The sequence below is a fragment of the Moschus berezovskii genome, chromosome 1, assembly GCF_049115385.1.
Source record: "Moschus berezovskii isolate FMDL1 chromosome 1, NW_MosBer_1.0, whole genome shotgun sequence".
Classification (NCBI taxonomy): Eukaryota; Metazoa; Chordata; class Mammalia; order Artiodactyla; family Moschidae; genus Moschus; species Moschus berezovskii.
The window spans coordinates 96,790,432-96,811,976 of NC_142460.1; the positions used below are offsets into that span (position 1 = coordinate 96,790,432).

At 42.0% G+C, this 21,545-nt stretch overlaps 1 protein-coding gene across 4 annotated transcripts in view; it reads left to right on the forward strand.

The window, feature by feature from the left end:
• FGF12 (fibroblast growth factor 12) overlaps positions 1-21,545 on the forward strand; it is a 638,357-nt gene that overhangs the window by 324,094 nt on the left and 292,718 nt on the right. Inside the window, exon 1 of one of the 4 annotated variants that reach the window (XM_055407859.2) lies at positions 10,222-10,665. The exons of 2 other annotated variants lie outside the window; for them this stretch is intronic. Coding sequence is in view for 1 of the 2 variants with exons in the window: in XM_055407842.2 (XP_055263817.1) it covers positions 11,233-11,431 (199 nt within the window). In the remaining variant the exon portion in view is untranslated. Of the gene's footprint in view, positions 1-10,221; positions 10,666-10,691; positions 11,432-21,545 lie in introns of those variants that run through there. One more of the 4 variants, XM_055407842.2, reaches the window with a different exon arrangement.

Below are 21,545 nucleotides of genomic sequence, written 5' to 3' on the forward strand. Positions count from 1 at the left end.
CAATCTCCTCTTTCACTTTCATCAAGAAGCTCTTTAGTTCTTCTTCACTTTCCGCCATAAGGATGGTGTCATCTGCATATCTCAGGTTATTGATATTTCTTCCTTTAATCTTGATTCCAGCTTGTGCTTCATCCAGCCCAGCATTTCTCATGATGTACTCTGCATATAAGTGGATTTGTCTTAAATGGCCTTTCTTATGCTGAGATATGTTCCCTCTAAACCCACTTTGATGAGAGTTTTTAATCAAATACTTTAACACATACTTTGAATGTAGAGTTTTAAGTTGATGTTTTTATGTGATTTGAACTAAAAAGCCTGAAATTATCGAACCCAATGATTCCTTTACTGAAATAAAAATCTGGGTTAAAATAAAGCTATACTGAAGGCCAGTGTGTAATGAAAGAGATTGCATCACTGAGATAATTTACAAGTAACATTTAGATAACTTGATATGTTTCATTCTCGAGTTTACAGCTGCAGACTACTATATTAGAAGTCTCTATGAGAGTGTTTTCCTATATAGTTTCTAGCCTCATTCTGTTTGGTAGAGAACATTTCTTCACTTGACAATCAGAAAAACTTTAAGTGTGGATGGATTACTCAAAATCTATATAAAAAAGAAAAGTATACCTCTTCCTTCGGAGAAGGCAATGGCAAGCCACTCCAGTACTCTTGCCTAGAAAATCCCATGGATGGAGGAGCCTGGTTGGCTGTAGTCCGTGGGGTTGCTAAGGGTCGGACACGACTGAGCGACTTCACTTTCACTTTTCACTTTCACACATTGGAGAAGGAAATGGCAACCCACTCCAGTGTTCTTGCCTGGAGAATCCCAGGGACGGGGGAGCCTGGTGGGCTTCCGTCTATGGGGTCGCACAGAGTCGGACACGACTGAAGTGACTTAGCAGCAGCAGCAGCAGCATACCTCTTCCTTGAGTTAAATGCACTTCCCAGCCCCACATCTCTTTCCTATCTGATGCCTGAAACTATGACTTTCCAACTCACTCAAGGGAATAACCCTTCTCCTTTCAAGGATGTTGTGGGTTTACACTAGGATTTTGTCATTTTAGCACCATTAGAAAAAAGTAACTTTACATCTGTGCCAGGTTCATAAAGAGGATAAGAGAAAACACATTACTAGATTAAGGCCATGTGTTTTCCTTTATATTTATCAGATATTTGTGTCTTTTTTTTTTTTCTTCATAGCTACTACTTACCTGATGCTATCAGAGATTAAAGATGATACCACTATTAATAAAAGTATGCCTAAGGTAAAACTCAAGACTGTTCTCACTCATTCTGAACATTTAATACTTTCAAATCCAATTAAATCAACACAGACTTACAGAGTACTATTGTCAAAGTAATGAACTAGATCTTTACGGGTACAAAAAAATGTAAATCATGATTCTCCTCAATTCTGATTCTACTTTTAACATAAAATCAGTATTCTCTCCCTAGCTTTTTTTCTTTCTGGTTACTTATCTTTTAAAAACTAGCTATGGCTATTTCCTTGTCTCTTTCCTTTTTAGGAATGAGAGGAAGAATTGTCAAAATGAAGAGATTAGAATGGATCTTTTTTCCATGGCTATATTCTTAGCTTATTCAACTAACTGGAGATAATTTTCTAGCTTACTTTTTAAAGAAATTGCTTTTCTGTGTTCTCTAGTGATTGCAATATGTATATATTGTCTAGAATGGATTGATGACCTCATGATATCCCTTCTAGCTAATAGTGTATGTTTAAAAAGTAATATCCTATCCAAAACATTACAAAAATATTACTGCTCTTTCTTGCTTCAAATGCTATTTAAATAAATATGCTTATACAATCGTCTTATTCTTTTCTGGCTATCTGACCACTAAAACGCGTGTTTATAACTATGTCTATCTATCTATTCATCTGTGTATCTTGGCTTTGACTGCATAAACAAACAGCCGTCTACACCAATATCCTCTTGATTTCATGTTGCATATGGTGAATTAGTGGGCAAAAGTAATCACAGGAGAATACAATTTTATGTGAAAATAATTGGTAAGTGAATGACTTAGAAGTTTATTAAGTGCTTTTATTTACTACCATGGAATTCTCTAACATTTTCTTGTCTCCACAGTATTCCAAAAGGAAGCTTGCCAGATATTTTCATTTTGAGCTATTTTGTTTGGCCTGACGATGTGAATTTAGCAGTCTGTAGATGAATGATGCTACTTTTCATCTCTCCGTCCTTCTACTCATCTCCCCTTTCATTCATTCATTTTTTTCACTCGTTCATACAGTTCCTTGTTTCAGAAATCAATGCTATCTTTTCAACATATTACTTTAATTAATCTAAGTCATTTTACAGGCAAACAAAGTTAGGCTCAGACAAAGTAAGTTTATGCAAGGAAAGATTATTCTAAATCACCTATTTTTTCTAATATACATTTCTTTAAAATTTTTTGATTTATTTACTTTTTGGCTGTGCTGGATCTTCATTGCTGTGTTGATTTTCTCTAGTTGCAGTGTGTGGGGGCTGCTCTCTAGTGACAGTGTGCATGCTTCTTATTGTGGTGGCTTCTCTTGTTGTGGAGCACAGACTCTAGGGCACAGGGGTTTCAGTAGTTGCTGCACGAAGGCTTAGTAGTTTCATTTCCTGGGCTCTAAGAGCACAGGCTCAATAGTTGTGATATACAGGCTTAGCTGCTCTGCAGCATATGGGATACTCTCAGACTAGGGATTGAAACTGTGTCTCCTGCATTGATGGATTCTTTGTCACTGAGCCACAAGGGAAGCCCTCTAATTTACACTTTAATTTTAGAGAATTCTAAACAGTTTGGACTACAAATGACCTTACTAGTCATCTTGTCTAAACTTCCATTTGATCCCCTAAAAATTGTCTCTAGCCAGTTTGGATATTTCAGTTATTTCCAATACAGTCTAATTAAATATCAAATATATATCCAATAAAATCTTATTAAATATCAAATAGGATCAATGGAGTCTTTCACTAATGGTTATTTTCATGGAGCCCAGTGCTACATGCACACAGGACAAAATATGAATTTATGACAATTTTAATAATATAATTTGACTGTCAGTCATGTGCTGGATGCTGGAAGAGACTGCTATTTCAACAAGATCCATTCCCTGAAAATTTGGAATCTAAATTTACAAATGGAGCAACTAGGTCCATGGAGAAAGCAGCTCAGTACAGATGGGTGACAGCATGAATTTTAGGATTATCAAACCATTTTAAGGTCATTTTGATCATATTCTGAGCCTTTAAAATTTGACTAATCATTTTATCAATTCTGTGCTCTCTTTCCATTATTGTTATATTCCTTTTCTTCTCTGAATGTGTGTGTGTGTGTGTGTGTGTGTGTGTGTGTGTGTATGAGAGGGGGTGGTGGGATTGAGAGAAAAGAGAGAGAAAGATAAGAGCTGAAACTATACACCTAAATACAAGGGGTGGAAGTTGGTCAGTGCAGAATACCATCTGGATACCATGTGGCCTCTAAGGATATCCAATTTTAATAAATAGATGGGATTTAGACGGACTTTAGAGAGTATTTATAAAGCAAAATGATTAAGTTGGAAATGCGAAGGCTACCCTTGAATTAGCTGAGTTTGTTTCTTTGTATGAGAATAAATGTTTCATATTGACTTAAAGAGATTGGTGGATGGATGGATAAATTCATTAGTTAATTCATCAAAGTATTTATTGAGTGTCTGCTATATACTAATATTTTAGGAACTGGAGATAGAAAATAAATAAAAAAGACAAATTTCTTCTCATTGTGGGTTTTACATTCTTATGAGTATCTTCAAGCTACATTCCTTATCTAGAAGGAAGGGGTATCACAGAAGCAGTGGCACTGGAAATTAGGAAAGGGTAAAAGTGATGGAGAATCAATTGGGGACAGTTTTTAAAGATCCTCAATCCAGCTAGGAAGGAAAATAACCAAGGGCCAGATATGTGTTTCAAGCCAAACCGATGTACATTTTTTTTAGGAATGAGAAGGGAAGAAGTGTAACTTTATAAATTTATAACATAAATTTCTCTAATTTCTGTTTTGATTTAGTTTTTCTGTAGTTTTCTCATGAAGCTCAACTTAAATTACTGAACTAAGGAGGTGAGTTTTTGGAGGCCACAGTCTCAGAACCAAAGATACCCTCTTACGCCAGGAGTGAGAAGACAATCACCTTAGCTCACATGCACAGAGAGAGGTAAAAGCTGTGGAGGGAGAACACTTGGAACACTTAAGGCCCGCACTCCACACAGAATGATCTCTTCAAGGTCATTTACAAGGTGTGAAATCCTGCTCAGGGAGGACTGAAGTTGGAGAATGAAAGGACGTATTACATTCTCATCTTTTCTTCTTTCTGCAGGTTTAGTCACTCAGGGCTGTCTGACTCTTTTGTGAACCCATGGACTGAGGCGCACCAGGCTCCTCTGTCCATGGGATTTCCCAGGCAAGAACACTGGAGTGGTTTGCCATTGCCTTCTTCAGGGGATCTTACCGACCCAGGGATTGAACCAGGGTCTCCTGCACTGCAAGAAGTCTCCAACATTGCAGGTGGATTCTTTACTGAGTTACCAGGGCAATTTTTTCTTTATGTGAGCTCAGTTGGGCCATGAGAAACACTGAAGTCAGAAAGCCTAGATTAAACTCATGTATCTTCACTCATCTGTTGTGGGGTCTTGGGAGATTACATCACTTATTAGAGTCTCATTTGTAAATTGGGTTATTATTATCTCCTTAATTTTTCTTCCAAAATTGTTGAAAGCCTTAATAAGTAATACATGGGAAGATGATTTCTAAACAGTAAAAAGACTATCAATGCAAATGATGATTATTTGTAATTCAAATTACATGGTTATTTATGGCATCATGCTTCTGTTGACATACAGTGTAACATAGAGGGTGAAAAAGGAACTCTGGAAATAATTAAATTAGTTAAATTTGAATTCTGCCAGTTCTTAACTGGGTGGCTGACTAAGCAACTTAACCTCTCTGTGTGTCAGTTTCTTCATTTATAAAATGAGAATCATGACAGAACATACCTTATAGGGAGGATTCAATGTATCAATAATTGTAAGTCACTTAGAACTCTGCAGGGAGGTTAGCCCTGGCTCACTATAGTTATAGCTTATTTTTCTTATTAAAACAGACATTCTTTAAAACATTGATAATTTCTTTACTTGGGCAATAAGGATACTAACTTTAATCTGTGCCATGAAGAAGAATTAAGTCTTTCTTATTTTGAGAGATGACTAAAACCAGACAAACATATCACATGTAGTAATTGTTAAACTGTTGAATAAGGCACCATAAAGGAATTCACAAATTATTAGAAAGTAATCATTTGTGCTGCTGTAACCAGCCTATTTTAACTGACAATCTGGCAGCGAGAAGGAAGTCAAAGTACAGCCATTGTGTGGGATAGCATTCTTGGAGAAAAGGTCGTCTTCTACTTGTCAAGCCTGCAGTGTCAGAGGCCGGTGAGCTCATACTCACCAAGCTTTGAGTCAGGGGCCTGATCTCAGAGCAGGATGATATACGAGCAGAGCTAGACTCCTTCGTGTTTCCGATAGACAAGGACAGTAACAATATTCCACTAATGAAAATTTTATTTGCCATTACAATGTCAAAGTTAATCGTTCATTTCAAGTGGATTTCCAGCCTTTGTTAAATACATTATGTCCACGAGTGAATGATGATATGTTTGAATCACAAGGTATGCTTTCCTGTTTTGGCAAGTCTGGATTTTATAGCAGGGCCTTGCTTTAAATGGATATTTTAATGATGGCATGCTCATTCTAATACTTTACATTATTATCTCATCTTCTTTGAGCCTGCAGCAGCCCAGTTAGAGAAGGAACTACTTGTGTCATTATCATTGATGTGTTTTGCAGATGTGGTTTGGAGATTGAATAGCTTGTGCAGTAGCATACAGCAAGTTGGTGATTAAGACAGGAGCCAAATAAGATCATGATGGCATGGACTATAAGCTTGTGAGGGCAGGGAGAATAGAGAGATGTATAGAGCTCCTCTTGGTAACTGAAACAGGACTTGGATGCAATGTGTGCCCAATTCAAGCTTTCAAGTGAATGAATGCAGTGGTCCTAATAGTTTGATTTAGGAGTTGAAAGACTTGACCTATGAATAAGGGAAAGACTATTCAACATTCTGTTTTTTTTTTTTCCTTTAAAATATGGAGATGATTTTAACATACAGAGATGATTAAGACTATGTTTTATTTGTTTGAAGGTAGGTCAGAAATATAAATATAATTATCCTTTCAATGTGTATCTGGCAACTTTCTCCAAGTGATTCAGCTGCTTCCACCTATGATGTTTTCAGAACTGTAAATGGAAATTCTCAAGTTGTTTTAAAAAAGCATATAAGTCAAGGTATTGTTATCCCTGAGATATTGCCCTTCAAAATGACCTTATTGTTTTAATTAAATGATCAGTGGATTGATTTAATTTCCCTCCCCGCCCCCCCACATCCCCCCTCCCCCTCCCCACCGCCTCAAATGCAAAGATATCAGAAATGTCTTATTAACCACGAAGGAAAACTTATGAGACTTAGTGGCCTAGGTAGGAAAGTAATGAATTTCTGAATATAAAAAAAGATTAACTAGGGTATTGTTTCTGATCTTAAGAACCTTGTACATAGGTCCTATGTAACTTCTCAAATTTTCCTATATTAACTTCTTCTCATTGGAGAAATGAAGAAAATGATGCTGATGATAACTTAAAGTGCTCAACAGCTAAAATGCACCCTGACAATAGCTGCAGTAGTACAAGGGAAAAAGTAAAGTCTTTGTTGTTTAATTGAATCAAAAACACCACATTCTTTTAGTAAAGATCTAAAGACATGGAGTGTCACTTTCAGGAAGCTAGCATTTATTGTTTTCATTTTGTTCTATAAATGCCTAACGATGCTGTCAAGACAGGAAAAACTTCAAACAGCGAGTGTTATCTGCTTTTTCTTCTCTTCTCTCATCGCCCTCTTCTATCGTGTGCTGCTACACTGGTTACCTTCTGCATCGAAACATCTTCGTATGTCATAAACCCACAGGAAAAAAAAATCAACACACAATCTCAATCAAAGATTAGAGAACACACGTTCCCTTTCCAGGCCTTTTTTGGTGGGCATAGAACTGCAGTTCTAGTGTAGTGTATTAATTTTTTGAGAGTCTATTTCTCTCTTCTAGGATTTTGTATTATTGAAAAATATATCTCTGTATATCTATATCTATATATCTCTCAAACTCTGACACCTGAAGAACTTGTTAAAAACTTAAAATTCCTGGGTTCTACTCATAGATATTCACATTCTGAGAAACCGTCAGGAATCTATATTTAAAAAAAGCATCTCAGAAGAATATCATGCTTTCTCTTAAAAAAATAAACACTGTCATCATCTCTTTTACTCATTTGGCATTTTCCACTTTTCAGAATGCTTGCACATACATATTCAGTTCTGGGAGGTAGATGGGACTGATTGTTCCCATTTTGAGGATAAGAAAAAGACTCAGTTTAGCAGTGATTTCTTCAAGGCCTCACTATATACTCCTCTCTTGCCCATTTCTCTGGATTCCTCACCTTAGCTGACCTTTTTCTTTTTGAGTGTTGAACTGCAAGAGGCAAGGAGTCCCCAGAGCCAGCCAGTACTATTTGTGCCTGCCTTCCTCAAGAATGAGACAAGCCTTGTGGCAGCCAAGGAAGGAAAATACATAATTTTATCTGTGAAATGTGAACATTTCCCTAATTGACAGTGTTACCAACTGATTTTCAGTGATTTCCCTTACCACATTCAGATGTACTTTTGAAAATGTATTTGGCTGGCTTCACTTTTGGAGAAGAGGGGTGTGTGTGTATGTGTGTGTGTGTCTCCCAAGAGGTGTGTGTGTGTGTGTGTGTGTGTGTGTGTGTGTGAATCTCCCAAGAGGTGTGTGTGTGTGTTTGTGTGTATCTCCCAAGAGGGGTGTGTGTGTGTGTGTGTGTGTATCTCCCCTGTCTGTTATATATTGTCAGAATCCCAAGTTCACTCCCCTTATGCAGGCACCCTGAACTGATGCAGGGGATGTGTGCTCCCCATTGACAGTTGGGGTTCCCCCGTCTCATGGCACCTTGCCTATTTAATCCTCCTCCAGATGTCTGCCCCTTAAACCCATCTGCCTTGCTGTACCCAGCGTCGGCATGAAAGGTCCGGGCCCCCAGATGCAATGGGGGCTCTTTAACAGTGCTTGTGCTAAACAGCCTCATAGGCCTCAGTTCTCATTCTGCTAGGAATCTGGAGGATTCCTGGGCCCTCTACAGGAATCCCTCTTCAGGGCCACATCCATTCTCAGTAGTTTCTTTGACATTCATGTTCCTTGCCCACTATTAGGGTATTAGGGTATACACCTGTTTCTGCTTGGAAATCACCCATTAAATCTTTTGGCACTACCCTGGTGGCTTATGGGAATGTCTGTTAAGGGGAGGGACTAAGGATATTTGAAGACTGGTTGAAGAAGGATACTTGGTATCACAGCCACTTCCACACCTTAGCATGGCTACTCCTTTATGTTTCCAAAATTTTTCATGCTGCATTTTAGCTTAGGTGACATTTTCTCCTCTGCTGAGTTTTCAGTAGTGTCCAGCGGTCACCACAAGCACTCCTGGAGACCTGATTGCCCTCCAGAGCTGGCTATTGACTGCCCTTGCCCACAGTCACCCTCTCCACCTGCATCCTCCCCTCTGTGCAGAGTGCTCACCTGGTCCCTCGTTTTAGGGATTGAGTCTGTTTTGCAGCTTTCCGGAGATCGAGCCCAGAAATCTGGGTTCCTGGAATGTGGATACACTTTTTCCTTTTCCAAAATGAGCTGAAGGTGGGCCCAAGGGGCCATCGTTACTTTCTCTAGTGTCCCCTACCTTCCTTTCAAAACAGAATTCTTTGTGCTCCAGCTTGTTGGAGAGACTGCAGACAGCTTTCTCTCAATCCCCCCACCCCTAACCTCTCTTTGTGCACCGGGGTCCTTTAACAGGTCGGTGGTGTTTTCTCTCGGGGGAGGGATGGGACTGAGCCGATCCGAGCTGCAGTTGTTTCCCTCTGCTTCTGAGAATTTCTCATCCAAACCTCAATCACGTAGGATTGCGTAGAGAGGAGAAAAGGGGAGAGACAGAAGACGGAGAAGGGGGAGAGGGGTGACGGGAGGGAGGGGGAAGAGTCTGGGAGCCGAGGGCGCGAGGGAGGGGAGGAGGCTCCGAGCGCGCTGCGCTTCCCTGCGCTCAGGGAGCCTGGCCCCACCTGGGCGCTCTGAGCTCGCGGCGGGTGGGCGAGCAGTGCCCAAGGTGCTTTGGCGGCCTCCCGCCCTTCGTCCCACCCTCCGTCTCGGTGGCGGTCGTCCCTGCCTGGAGTTTCCTGCGGAGCTAGCGCTCCAGCCGAGCGAACAGGCTAGGCGGCGGCGCCCAGGAGCCGGTGCGGCTCGGCGTGCCCGGAGCCTCAGCCCCCGAATGGGACTCCTCCCGGAGCGCCCCCTCTGGGGCCCAGGGAGGCGGCGGCGGCGGCACCCCGCTAGCCCACGGCTCTGAGCGGCCACCCGCGCAGCGAGTTGGGCAAGTAGACAGCAAACCGCACCTGCTTCCTGGCCCCGGCCCCAGAGCCTGCGTCCGGCCCCCAGGGCCCCTGTGGTGCGCTCGGCCGCCTCCCGACGCCCCCGAGCCCGGCGGCCCAGGGGCCCCGCTTTCGCCCCGGGCGCCAGACCATGGTGGGCAGCTCCGAAGCGGAGCCGCAGCCTCCTGGAGCCGAAGTCGCCCGCAGCCAGCCCCCGCCCCACCCGAGCCGCGGCGCGGGTGTTCGCAGCGCGCTGGTCACTTCCTTCCTCGGCCGGGATGGGCCGCGCGGGACGGAGTGATCGGCCTCGCGTCCGGCGGATAATCCCCATCTGATCTGCTGCCTGTGAGCTGTCGACTGCCGAGCCGCGCGAGCCTGGGGGGCCGGGGCAGCGCGGCGATGACCTGATCCCGGGCCCGCCAGGGCGCCCCCTCCTTCCCTCGTTGTCTCTGAGCCTGTGCGGAGAGCGGCTCGGTGCGGCGGCCCCGGGCGGACCATGGCGGGGAGCTCCAGTTAAAGGCGTGTGGGCGCCGAGCTGGAGAGGACACCTTCGGCATCGCTGCCTTTTGAGGGGGCTTATTTAAACTACTGAGTCATTCCAGATTTAGGATTCCCTAAATAATCACCAACTGTGCCCGTCTTGTGCCAGAAAGAAAGCGGAAAGAGAACGAGCGCCAGCTCCTTGGGACCCCGCGTCTCCGCGGCGCTCGCCTCTCGCGGGTTTCTCCCGAGGGTGCCTGGCCCTGGAGGATCTCCCTCCCTCCCTCCTCCTTTCCTTCCCTCCCCTTCCCTCTTGCCCTCCTCCTCCCTCGCCTCCCGCTCTCTTTGCAGCGCTGCTGGCGGGGAGTCGCGCTCGCCGCAGCTGGAAACATCTGCCCCGCCAGGCGCCCCTACCCCGACTCCGGCTAACCGCTCCCACTTCGCGCCTCTCGGAATTACAGAACTCGGGCGGCGGGCCCCCGGAGAACCGCAGCCGAGGCGATGCATTCGGTAGACCTCACCCAGCCGGGACGGACCTCCTAATCTCCAGAACTGCGGGCCGCAGGGAGTTAAATTGCTGCCTTCCTCTCCTCTCTTGCGGTTGGTGGCTTGTTTTCTAAAGGAACGTTTTATTCACTTTTTAGCATTTTCTACCGGGGGCACGCTACCCGCCGCGGTCCAGACTTTTGCTTTGTAAACGGGTTTTCTATGTATGTGTGTGTAGATATACTTTGGACACCTTGCAACGCTTGCGCCTCTCCGACAGGGGCACGGCTTGTTTTGGACATCCTTCTTCCCTTTCCACTTGGTACTCCGAACGCAGTGTGACCAAAGTCCCCACTGCCCCCTTGGACGCGGATCGCCTGGGGGTGCAAGTTTGGGATGCAAGAGTCTAGTTAACAGGAAGGCCTGGGACCGCCCCGCCCCCGCCGCCAGAGGTTGGGGAAGTTTACATCTGGATTTTCACACATTTTGTCGCCACTGCCCAGACTCTTGACTAACCTTGTGGGCGCCGGGTTTTCGGTACTGCAGCCTTCTCAAATATTAGCACTGCCTCCCCGCGCCTGCCCTGTCCCTCCAGGCCGCCGAGGTCCTGCCCTCGCCCCGGCGGAGCGTGATCCCGAGGGCGCAGTGGAGCCCGGGGCCTGGGGCCCGCGCTGAGCAGCTATGGCTGCAGCGATAGCCAGCTCCTTGATCCGGCAGAAGCGACAGGCGAGGGAGTCCAACAGCGACCGGGTGTCGGCCTCGAAGCGCCGTTCCAGCCCCAGCAAAGACGGGCGCTCCCTGTGCGAGAGGCACGTCCTCGGGGTATTCAGCAAAGTGCGCTTCTGCAGCGGCCGCAAGAGGCCAGTGAGGAGGAGACCAGGTCAGTAGAAGCCCTGACGGTGGGCTCCCTAGTGGCTAACAGCCCCCTCCCTTTCTGCAAAGCATCTAGGGGCATTCATGGAAGAGAACCAGGATCCTCCTCTTCCACTCTGGCCCTCGTTCTCCCACAGTTTTCAGTTAGATTTCAGTCACCCTCTGTTAGCTAATAGCTTCTTGTCCCATATTCAGGAAAACACTTGATACCTCGATGAAACCACGGTTTGATTAGGATGAGAGTTACATATTTACATGCTCTTTGTCCCATAGAGCCTGTAGAGTCCTTGAGGGCAGTGGCCACCTCCTTCTCCATCTCTATTTCTCATACATCCCTTCACCTGTCCATCCATCCATCGATCCATCCATCCATCTAGTGTTTAATCTACCTACTGAGAACCTAAATGTAAATAAACCTTCCTTCCTATATCTCTCATAACACAGTGCAATCTTAACACATAACAGACAGTAGGCACGAGATGAACTTAAATTTATTGTCTTTTTCTAACTCTTTCTTTGGCAACACATGATGTGGAATCTTCCTCACGTTTCTGATCGATTTCTCACTTCCCCGTTTTCACCCATGCCCTTTCACTTCTTTTCACCCAGACCTCCTTTTCTTGTTCTCTTCCAACTCTTTCTCTCCTTGTTCCAAACGGCTCTGCTCATTAACTTTTCTGTCTTGTTACTCCCATCTTTGCACACTCACACTTTTGGGACATTTACTGAACAACATAGTATCTGCAGTTTGGTCTCAGTGAGTGTAAAGGAAACTTTAGACTTATCAGAGATCTTAGCCTGGCCTTTCTGAAGCTGATTCTTTTCTTTGGCTTTAAATTCAAATGGTTAGTCTTCACTGTAACTCTGTTTACAAAGGGAAATTGGATACCTCACAATTTCAGAGTGATTATCCCCAATTTAAGCCAGGCTATCTTGAGAGAAAGAAAGCAGAATTTCCAAGGTCTGTGCTTCCCTGGGTGTGGCCCTCAGGGTCATTTGCAATCTGCAGATGATTAACCCTTGCTGTGGACAATTGAAAGCGAATACAATCTAGAAGGAAAGCTTGCTTGGTGACCAGTTGACTAGTTTAGGTTCGCATCTTTGCAACTCTGATTGTGATGTTCTCCTGGGTTTCAGGAATGAAGCATATGGGCTGGGGTCATTGGGTAAAGAAAACACTTGAAAAGTCTGGACAAGTGGGGCTCAGAATTAGTTTAGAAATTTGTGATTAAGCCTTGTAAAGAAGCTGTTCCATCTCATTCTTCCGTTGAGTTTTCATGACATTATTCATTCCATAGTGGGCTCTTTTAAATTTCAGGAGTAAACAAAAATAGTTATGATCTTAAGGCAGAAGCTACTAAAATAAAATCTATTATTTTATATCCAGTTAGTATGGCCTGTTTATTGTATAAAGGGAAGATATGTGCAAAATACTAGAGTTAATCTCTGCACAGTAAATAATTCACATTAGGGGAAAATGAAATTCTTTATATTGTCGTGCAAGGATCATTTGGGGGCCATCTTCTCTCGGGGCTTATGTGGTCTACAAAGAACTTCAAGGCTCTGAATTCCATGTGACTTTGATATCTCAGTCTCTGAACTATGTTCTTGAACTCTAGTTTTTGTGAATAGATTCTAGTCAGCCTTCTTACTAATGAACAAGGGTAATCTAAATGTTAGGTGGATTGTTTTTGTGAATGGATAATATAAACTCACCTGATATTTGTTGAAGTTGACTTGGAGGCCAGTGATTTGCATGGCTTAATTTTACATAAGGAAGCTGCTTCCTGTGGCCTTTTCCTTGGCATCTCATTAGAAAATAGAAACTTTGAGGAAATTGCTGAGTTTATTGTTTTTTCATTGTTCATTTAATCTTTTCCTCTTTTTCATCTACTTAGTGTACATTTTGGCAAAGAGGATCATGACTGGTGGATTCTTTTAGCTTAAGTGTCACAGTAATAATCTGACAAAGAGGTGACAGGACCTGTTAAGAGATGCTGAGTGCAAGGGCAGCATGCATGTATCTGTCCACTGTGGACTTGAGTTTGTTATGAAGCTTAGCTTAGAAGAATGGGAGCATAGGAGTGCAACAAAACTTTTGGGGAAGATGATAGCATCTGTTACTATTACTAACAAAGCCAAATAACTAATTTGTTGATTTGCTGTCAGTGACCATGATTCACATAGCTTGAGATGAGCCTATTTATGGAGAGACAGCACCTTCCACATCTCAGTTCTCCAGAGAGAATTCTTTAGCTGGATTGGGAGGAAGCTGCTAAACACCAAAAGGAAAAACTATTTGAGCAAATCGGTTTTATAAGCTCTTTGATGTTATGATCATTTAATATTTGATTTATCCTTTAAACTCACTAAATGGCCTTCTCAGCCATTTCCTGTGAAATATAAACTGAGTCACAAATGGTAAAGTGGTGAAATGGAATAACTCATCATGATAATTTCCACTCTGAATTTCTGTCATTGAGACATAAGTTTCATGGGCCAGACTTGCCAGGGGAGAGAGCCTGAGACGGTGAACTAAGTCAGGTATTGGATGGGAAAGGCCACAGTTGTATTTCTGATTTCAGGGCTAACACACCGAGAGTCTCAATCCTTGTGTTAGCTCACCAAGTTCTAGTACATTCGATGTTGAAACCTCATAAATGCAGAGGGAATACTGAAATTACACGGTAAAGGTCTCAGATTTTAAAATCATGATATTGCATTATGAAAACATGAGAAGTGGCAGGGCCAGCTCTCTCATCACAGAGTTCCAGGCCCACAGGGTGCCTCAGATGCATTGTGAATGCCATCCCTGGAGCACAGTGGTGGCTTACCCTGGGACTGTGTAGCAAAATGCTGCCTTAGGTAAGAACCCTTGAGCCAGAAGAAGTTGGTGGTTTATGCAAGATTGCACAGCTCAGATTGTGGTAAGATTGGGGCTAGAACTCGATCCAGTTGATTTTTCTTGCCTGTGTATTTCACAACACAGCATAAAAAAGTAGTGTGATGTACTGCGTGTCCTCTGTCAAAGAATGTGAATAATTTCATAGATTATTTATTTTTACTGTTAAGGATTGTTATTATTTTGTAATTAGAACAACAATGTGGTCTTATAGAGGAGATAACTGGCAGAAGGGGACATCAGCTAAGTCAAGCAATTGGGGTTCTAAAATGACCATCCTACAGCACTGCGCATATAGAAGTAAATCGCACAGTGAAGACATACCGATAGCGCAGGAATAGTTAGTTCCATAGCACTGTGTGGACTGTAGGTCTTTGGAAGTGAAATCTTGGAGACCTGGAACACTGGCACATTAGCTTAGGTCACTGAACCATAGAAAAGCCTTTAAAACATAAGAAAAGAACATTCTTACAGTCCTTATTACTTGAGTTATTATTTATATGTGAAATACCTGTATGAGCTGCTCGAATATTTGCTTAAATGTTGATACCACTTAATTTGCTGTGTGAATTACATGGCTTACTCAATTCTGGCATTTGTTTTACTCTTGAATAGAAACACCTGAACAAGTGATTAACTCTAGAATTATTTATGTTTTTCACTCAGGAGTTGCTGCATGTAATAGATAGCATTCCCCATCAGGAAGGGATAAGTGTTTATAGAATCTTTAAATGTTGGAGTGGTCAGGAACCTTGGAGGTCATTTGTATCACTCTTTGAGTTTTCAAATACAAGTCTCTCTGTAAAGCACAGAGTAATTAGATAAGCCTAAATCTATGTATTTTAATCAGTGTTTTTATTATTTTTCTATAATTTAATTCTTTCACTTAAACTGGGGCATTAAAAAATCAGTAATCAATAAAATACCTCACCTGAAAAACATTAGATAGCTCTCATAGTTTAAGTTTTACATTTTGTATTACTTTTGTTTTAAAAAATGGTGTAATATGTTTATAATGACTGGATAAAATAAATCAAAGAAGTGATTATAATTTTACTAAATTTTGTTGATTTTCATTTGTCTTATTTTTCTCAGTTCTTGTTTCTACTTGTTTCTGATATAAAAATTATAGTTACTCAAAAATATTTTAGTATTTTTCCAACTTGTTTTGGTGGATGTATACTATTTAATAGCATACTCATTCAGTATTTTACTATCAAACATATCCTTTGACACTGACGAAGGAAACATCACAAAATAAAAACTTTAAGAAGAAAACTGAGAAAAAAGGGGGAAATGCTTAATCATGTGACTTAAAGAATATAAATTACATTTTTATAAATTGAAATCATTCTGGTCAATGTATACATCAAGAATACATTCACATGACCAGTGATACTTTATATTTATAGCAAGTAGTTTTATTGTATTTTCTCTTTTAAAAGTATGACTCATGTCTGAACTACAAAATCAGCCTAATTAAATGATATTTGGCTTGATGCTTGTTTGAAAAAAAACAAGCTTTCCTTTTTAGAAACCCACCCTAGGGTTTAAAATGATATTTTGTGTATGTGTGTGTTTTAATCTTCTTTTCTCTACGCAGTACATTCTCATCAATGTTATGTTTCCATTGTAAGAACATTTTAAAATAGTAGGTACTGCGATCTCTTGATTTCTTTCATCCCACAGAGATCTCGTCAAGCTATAACTCAGGATTAAGTCTTTAAAGTTTTAATGAAGTTGATATTGAATAGAGTTAAAAAAACAATTTGCAGGAAATGAGGCAGTCTGTATTTGAGGAAATAATAGGAATATTTTGGAAGATCTTTAGAAACTAAAGCTTTGTCTCTTACAAGTTTAGTTTAAGGAAAGTACTGGACTTACTAGTAAAAAACTACATAGCTTTTATTCTTGGTGAGAGCATATTTTTGCATAGATATTACTGTGTTGATTTAGTTTGGGAAATTTGTTAATAGTGATTACTTTTTACTCATCTCTTTTTTTGAGTACTTTGTCATAATGTGTATTTACTGTGACTTCCATCTGAATTATTATAGATTTTGTGAGAACTCTCATAAATAGCCTGATTAGACATAGGAGACCAAGTTAATGTACGACATTTTGAATTCTATCTGATGGCCTGCTATCAAGCTATGTGACTTGACTTGTTATCCAAAGAGAAATGAAGCACATCTAAAGGGCTCTGATTCCAAGGTCACTTTCTAAGCATCCGTGGGAGGGAGGAGCCTTAGAATGCAAAATATCTGTAAGTTAACCATATATAATAATACCCTCCTTGATGATATAACTTCAGGATTTACAGAATTTCTTCACAACTTCTGCCCCTTTAATTCTTCATAGCAGTCTACTGGCATGATACCGTCTTCGAAATAAAACTAAGCTTCCAAGTAGCAGACAGACTTGTTCAGGTTCATGGAATCAGGGAGTGGCTAAACTGCTTCAGCACCTCCAGCCCCTACCCTGCAGATCCTCTGTCTTTATCTCCCACCACCTTGAGCTAAGGAGGCAGAATCTGAAGAGTGCACTGAGCTTCAAAGCTGGGACACTCCAGTTGAGGGAAATCAGATAAAGAGTTCAAGGAAATGTGGAGTGTCATGTTGCTTTGCTCTGGGTATATCTAGAGCCCCTGGGAGCATCTCTTGTGAGGAGGAAGAGTAAAGCGGGGAGGCTGGTGAAGGTCTCCAGGTACTGAAGAAGCAGTCCCGTGGCTGTGTTGTCATGTGCAGTTCCCAAGCTCCTGGCTGGGATGTTCCTCTCTGCTTGTGAGAGCCTTGGAGATGTCAAAGGCTGCCACCTGGGGCACCTAAGGACTCACTGGGAGACTCAGGTCCAGAGGGGAAGATTCTTCACTGTAAACATAAACCATTGCTGCTTATGTTTTCAAATGCAAAGATGTTAATAACAAAGGCAGGCGAGCCCTGCAGGATTTAGTGTTTAAAATTTTTTTTAATAATATATATATATATTTTTTACAGTGAGTGTTGACTGTGTAGCAGAGTGATGAAGTACATGGATGTTGGTGTGGGATCGGAATCCAAATTGTGGAGATACTATTTGTGAGAACATTAGGCAAATTTCTTAACATCTTTGAGCCTCAGTGTGCTGATTTGTAAAATGAAAGTATTTGGCTAGGAAAGATCTCTCTGAGGAAGAATCATTTAAGCTGGGTTCTGAAGGATGAGGCAGGCAGAGAAGGGCAGAAGATGTTCAAGGCAGAAGAGAACAGCTTGCATGAGAGTGAGGTGAGGAGGTATTTGGTGCTTTAGAAGTGTTACTGGAGTGATGGGAGCAAGTGGTCCAGGTGACGTTGGAAAGCTCAGCAGGGCAGAGATGTGCCGGGCCTTGGAAGCTCGCAGAGAGATTTTAATCTAGAATCCAAAGAGAGTCAGAAGTAGGGGGTGATATATATAATGTGGCCTGTTTATTTAAATAGACACTCTGGCTTTGGAGAGGAGAGTGGATTATAGGGGAGCCAGAGGGGAAGTTAAGGAAACATAAGGAGGCCAGGGAAGCAGTATGGGACCGCAGTTCTCAAAGTGTGGTACACAGGGCCTGGAAGCTCCTTGGGGACCTTTTAATGGGTCCACAAGGTTAAAGCTGGATTCATAATGATATTTCCTAATACTAATTATTCATCTTTTTTCACTCATTGTCTTTAAGTGTCCAGTGTGATTTTCCAGAGGTTACATGATATATCCACTATCATCTGTAAAGGCTATTAAAATTTCTTTTCTTTTAAAGTGTGTAAGAGCAGGTTATCTTTATATGCTTCAGTTCAGTTCAGTTCAGTTCGGTCGCTCAGTCGTGTCCGACTCTTTGCGACCCCATGAATCACAGCACGCCAGGCCTCCCTGTCCTTCACCAACTTCCGGAGTTCACTCAAACCCGCCTCCATCGAGTCGGTGATGCCATCCAGCCATCTCATTCTCTGTCGCCCCCTTCTCCTCCTGCCCCCAGTGCCTCCCAGCATCAGTCTTTTCCAGTGAGTCAACTCGTCGCATGAGGTGGCCAAAGTATTGGAGCTTCAGCTTTAGCATCAGTCCTTCCAATGAACACCCAGGACTGATCTCCTTTAGAATGGACTGGTTGGATCTCCTTGCAGTCCAAGGGACTCTCAAGAGTCTTCTCCAACACCACAGTTCAAGAGCATCAATTCTTCGGCGATCAGCTTTCTTCACAGTCCAACTCTCACGTCCATACATGACCACTGGAAAAACCATAGCCTTGACTAGACAGACCTTTGTTGGCAAAGTGATGTCTCTGCTTTTTAATATGCTATCTACGTTGGTCATAACTTTCCTTCCAAGGAGTAAGCGTCTTTTAATTTCATGGCTGCAGTCAGCATCTGCAGTGATTTTGGAGCCCAAAAAAATAAAGTCTGACACTGTTTCCACTGTTTCCGCATCTATTTGCCATGAAGTGATGGGACCAGATGCCATGATCTTTGTTTTCTGAATGTTGAGCTTCAAGCCAACTTTTTCACTCTCCTCTTTCACTTTCATCAAGAGGCTTTTGAGTTCCTCTTCACTTTCTACCATAAGGGTGGTGTCATCTGCATATCTGAGGTTATTAATATTTCTCCCAGCAATCTTGATTCCAGCTTGTGCTTCTTCCAACCCAGCGTTTCTCATGATGTACTCTGCATATTAGTTAAATAAGCAGGGTGACAATATACAACCTTGACGTACTCCTTTTCCTATTTGGAACCAGTCTGTTGTTCCATGTCCAGTTCTAACTGTTGCTTCCTGACCTGCATACAGGTTTCTCAAGAGGCAGGTCAGGTGGTCTGGTATTCCCATCTCTTTCAGAATTTTCCACAATTTGTTGTGATCCACACAGTCAAAGGCTTTGGCATAGCAGAAATAGATGCTCTTCTGGAACTCTCTTGCTTTTTCCATGATCCAGCGGATGTTGGCAATTTGATCTTTGGTGCCTCTGCCTTTTCTAAAACCTGCTTGAACATCTGTAAGTTCACAGTTCACATACTGCTGAAGCCTGGCTTGGAGAATTTTGAGCATGACTTTACTAGCGTGTGAGATGAGTGCAGTTGTGCGGTAGTTTGAGCATTCTTTGGCATTGTCTTTCTTTGGGATTGGAATGAAGACTGACCTTTTCCAGTCCTGTGGCCACTGCTGAGTTTTCCACATTTGCTGGCATATTGAGTGCAGCACTTTCACAGCATCATTTTTCAGGATTTGAAATAGTTCAACTGGAATTCCATCACCTCCGCTAGCTTTGTTCATAGTGATGCTTTCTAAGGCCCACTTAACTTCACATTCCAAGATGTCTGGCTCTAGGTCTATGCTTAAGCCACAACATCTGCAAGAGATTAAATGAGGAAGTAGATTTGAGAATCCGGCTGATTTTTGTTAAGGCAGAAATAACAGAAATTTGAAAACATATAAACTACTTTTCACTCATTTTTGTTTTGGTAAACAGTTATGTTTCATTAAAATACCTGTTTGTTTAATATGTGATGGGCTTGTTTTTATTGAATATTTGAAACATTTTGTCATAATTTCTAAACACAGTAAATATTGAAAGATATAGGCCACATAAACAAAAGCTCTTTAAGATACTCAATAATTTTTAGGAGTGTAAAAGGATCCTGAAACTAGAAAGTTGGAGAACCACCGGTCTAAGGTATAGATAATGTTGACACGAAACATTATGGCAGTGGTCATGGATATGAAAAGAATAGGTGGAGTTAGAATGAACTGAGCCTGATAATAGATAGATATGAGTCAAAAGCATGTAAGGTGTCTGGATGATTGATTTCTGGCCAAATAATTCAGTAGTGAGTGGTGCTAAGATGCAGGAAAACTAGGGGAGAAGCAGGGTTGGTATGTGTCAGATGCATATCCTTCCCAAATTACAAAGCACTGTGGAATGCTAACGGAGAAGGCAATGGCAAGCCACTCCAGTACTCTTGCCTGGAAAATCCCATGGATGGAGGAGCCTGGTGGGCTGCAGTCCATGGGGTCTAGGGGTTGGACACGACTGAGCGACTTCACTTTCACTTTTCACTTTCACACATTGGAGAAGGAAATGGCAACCCACTCCAGTGTTCTTGCCTGGAGAATCCCAGGGACGGGGGAGCCTGGTGGGCTTCCATCTATGAGGTCACACAGAGTTGGACACAACTGAAGTGACTTAGCAGCAGCAGCAGCAGTGGAATGCTAAGGTGGAAAATTGGGTGATGGTATTATTTGTTGTTTAGTAGTTTTACAATATAGTGAAGATCCTGAATACCCCCTCTGTATAAGGCTATCTACTTTATTCTTGAACTCTTTAGGGAACTTATTTTCCTCCATTGATCTATAGCTACTACCTTGTAAGAGTAATACTATAAGCAAATATGCTTTAGGCAGAGAAAAACACTGTGTGTGTGTGCTCAGTTGTGTCCGACTCTTTGTGACCCAATGAACTGTAGCCCTCCAGGCTCCTCTGTCCATGGAATTTTCCAGGTAAGAAATACTGGAGTGGGTTGCCATTTCCTACTCCAGGGGATTTTCCTGACCAAGGAAGTGAACCAGAGAATATTAAGAAATAAGAAATAAAAAACTAAGGAATAGTTTTTTTCTTAGTCCTTTAAAATTGAAACAAAGTATTGCGTGTTAAAGACACTTGACATAGTTCAGTCTTGAATGTATTCTGAATATGACTTTTATACATGTGGAACCTAGGTGAACTTTGTACATGAGCCTGGGTTAGATTCAGTGGTCTTTGCATAATCAAGTGACTTGTGACAAGACAAACTTTGTAAAGTTTTCCTTATTTGTACAACTGTTGTTAGTCATTTGATTTGTACTTATTGTGGTGCTTATACATGCCCAGGCTCCCCGCTTCTAATCATACTTCTGTTAATGCCTCTTCACTGGAGTTTGTGTACAGTCTTTTCTTAATGACTTTTCAGAGGTCATTAGAGAAATTCTAAGGTCTAAGACCAAATCTAGTTTCCTGGTAGAGAATGATATGGGACAAATAGAATCTGTAGTCATATCACAAAATGCTAGAGCTTAGAGATTATACAGGCCAGCGATTCTCAGCTCAGCTGCAGAATCAAGTCACCTGTGAGCTTTTATAATGTGCTAATGCCACACAGCCAGAAAATCTGATTTCTTGTATCGACTAATGTCTGGGACATTAGTCATCAGTTTTGCTTGTTTGTTTCCTTCTAACCTCCTAGAAGATTCTA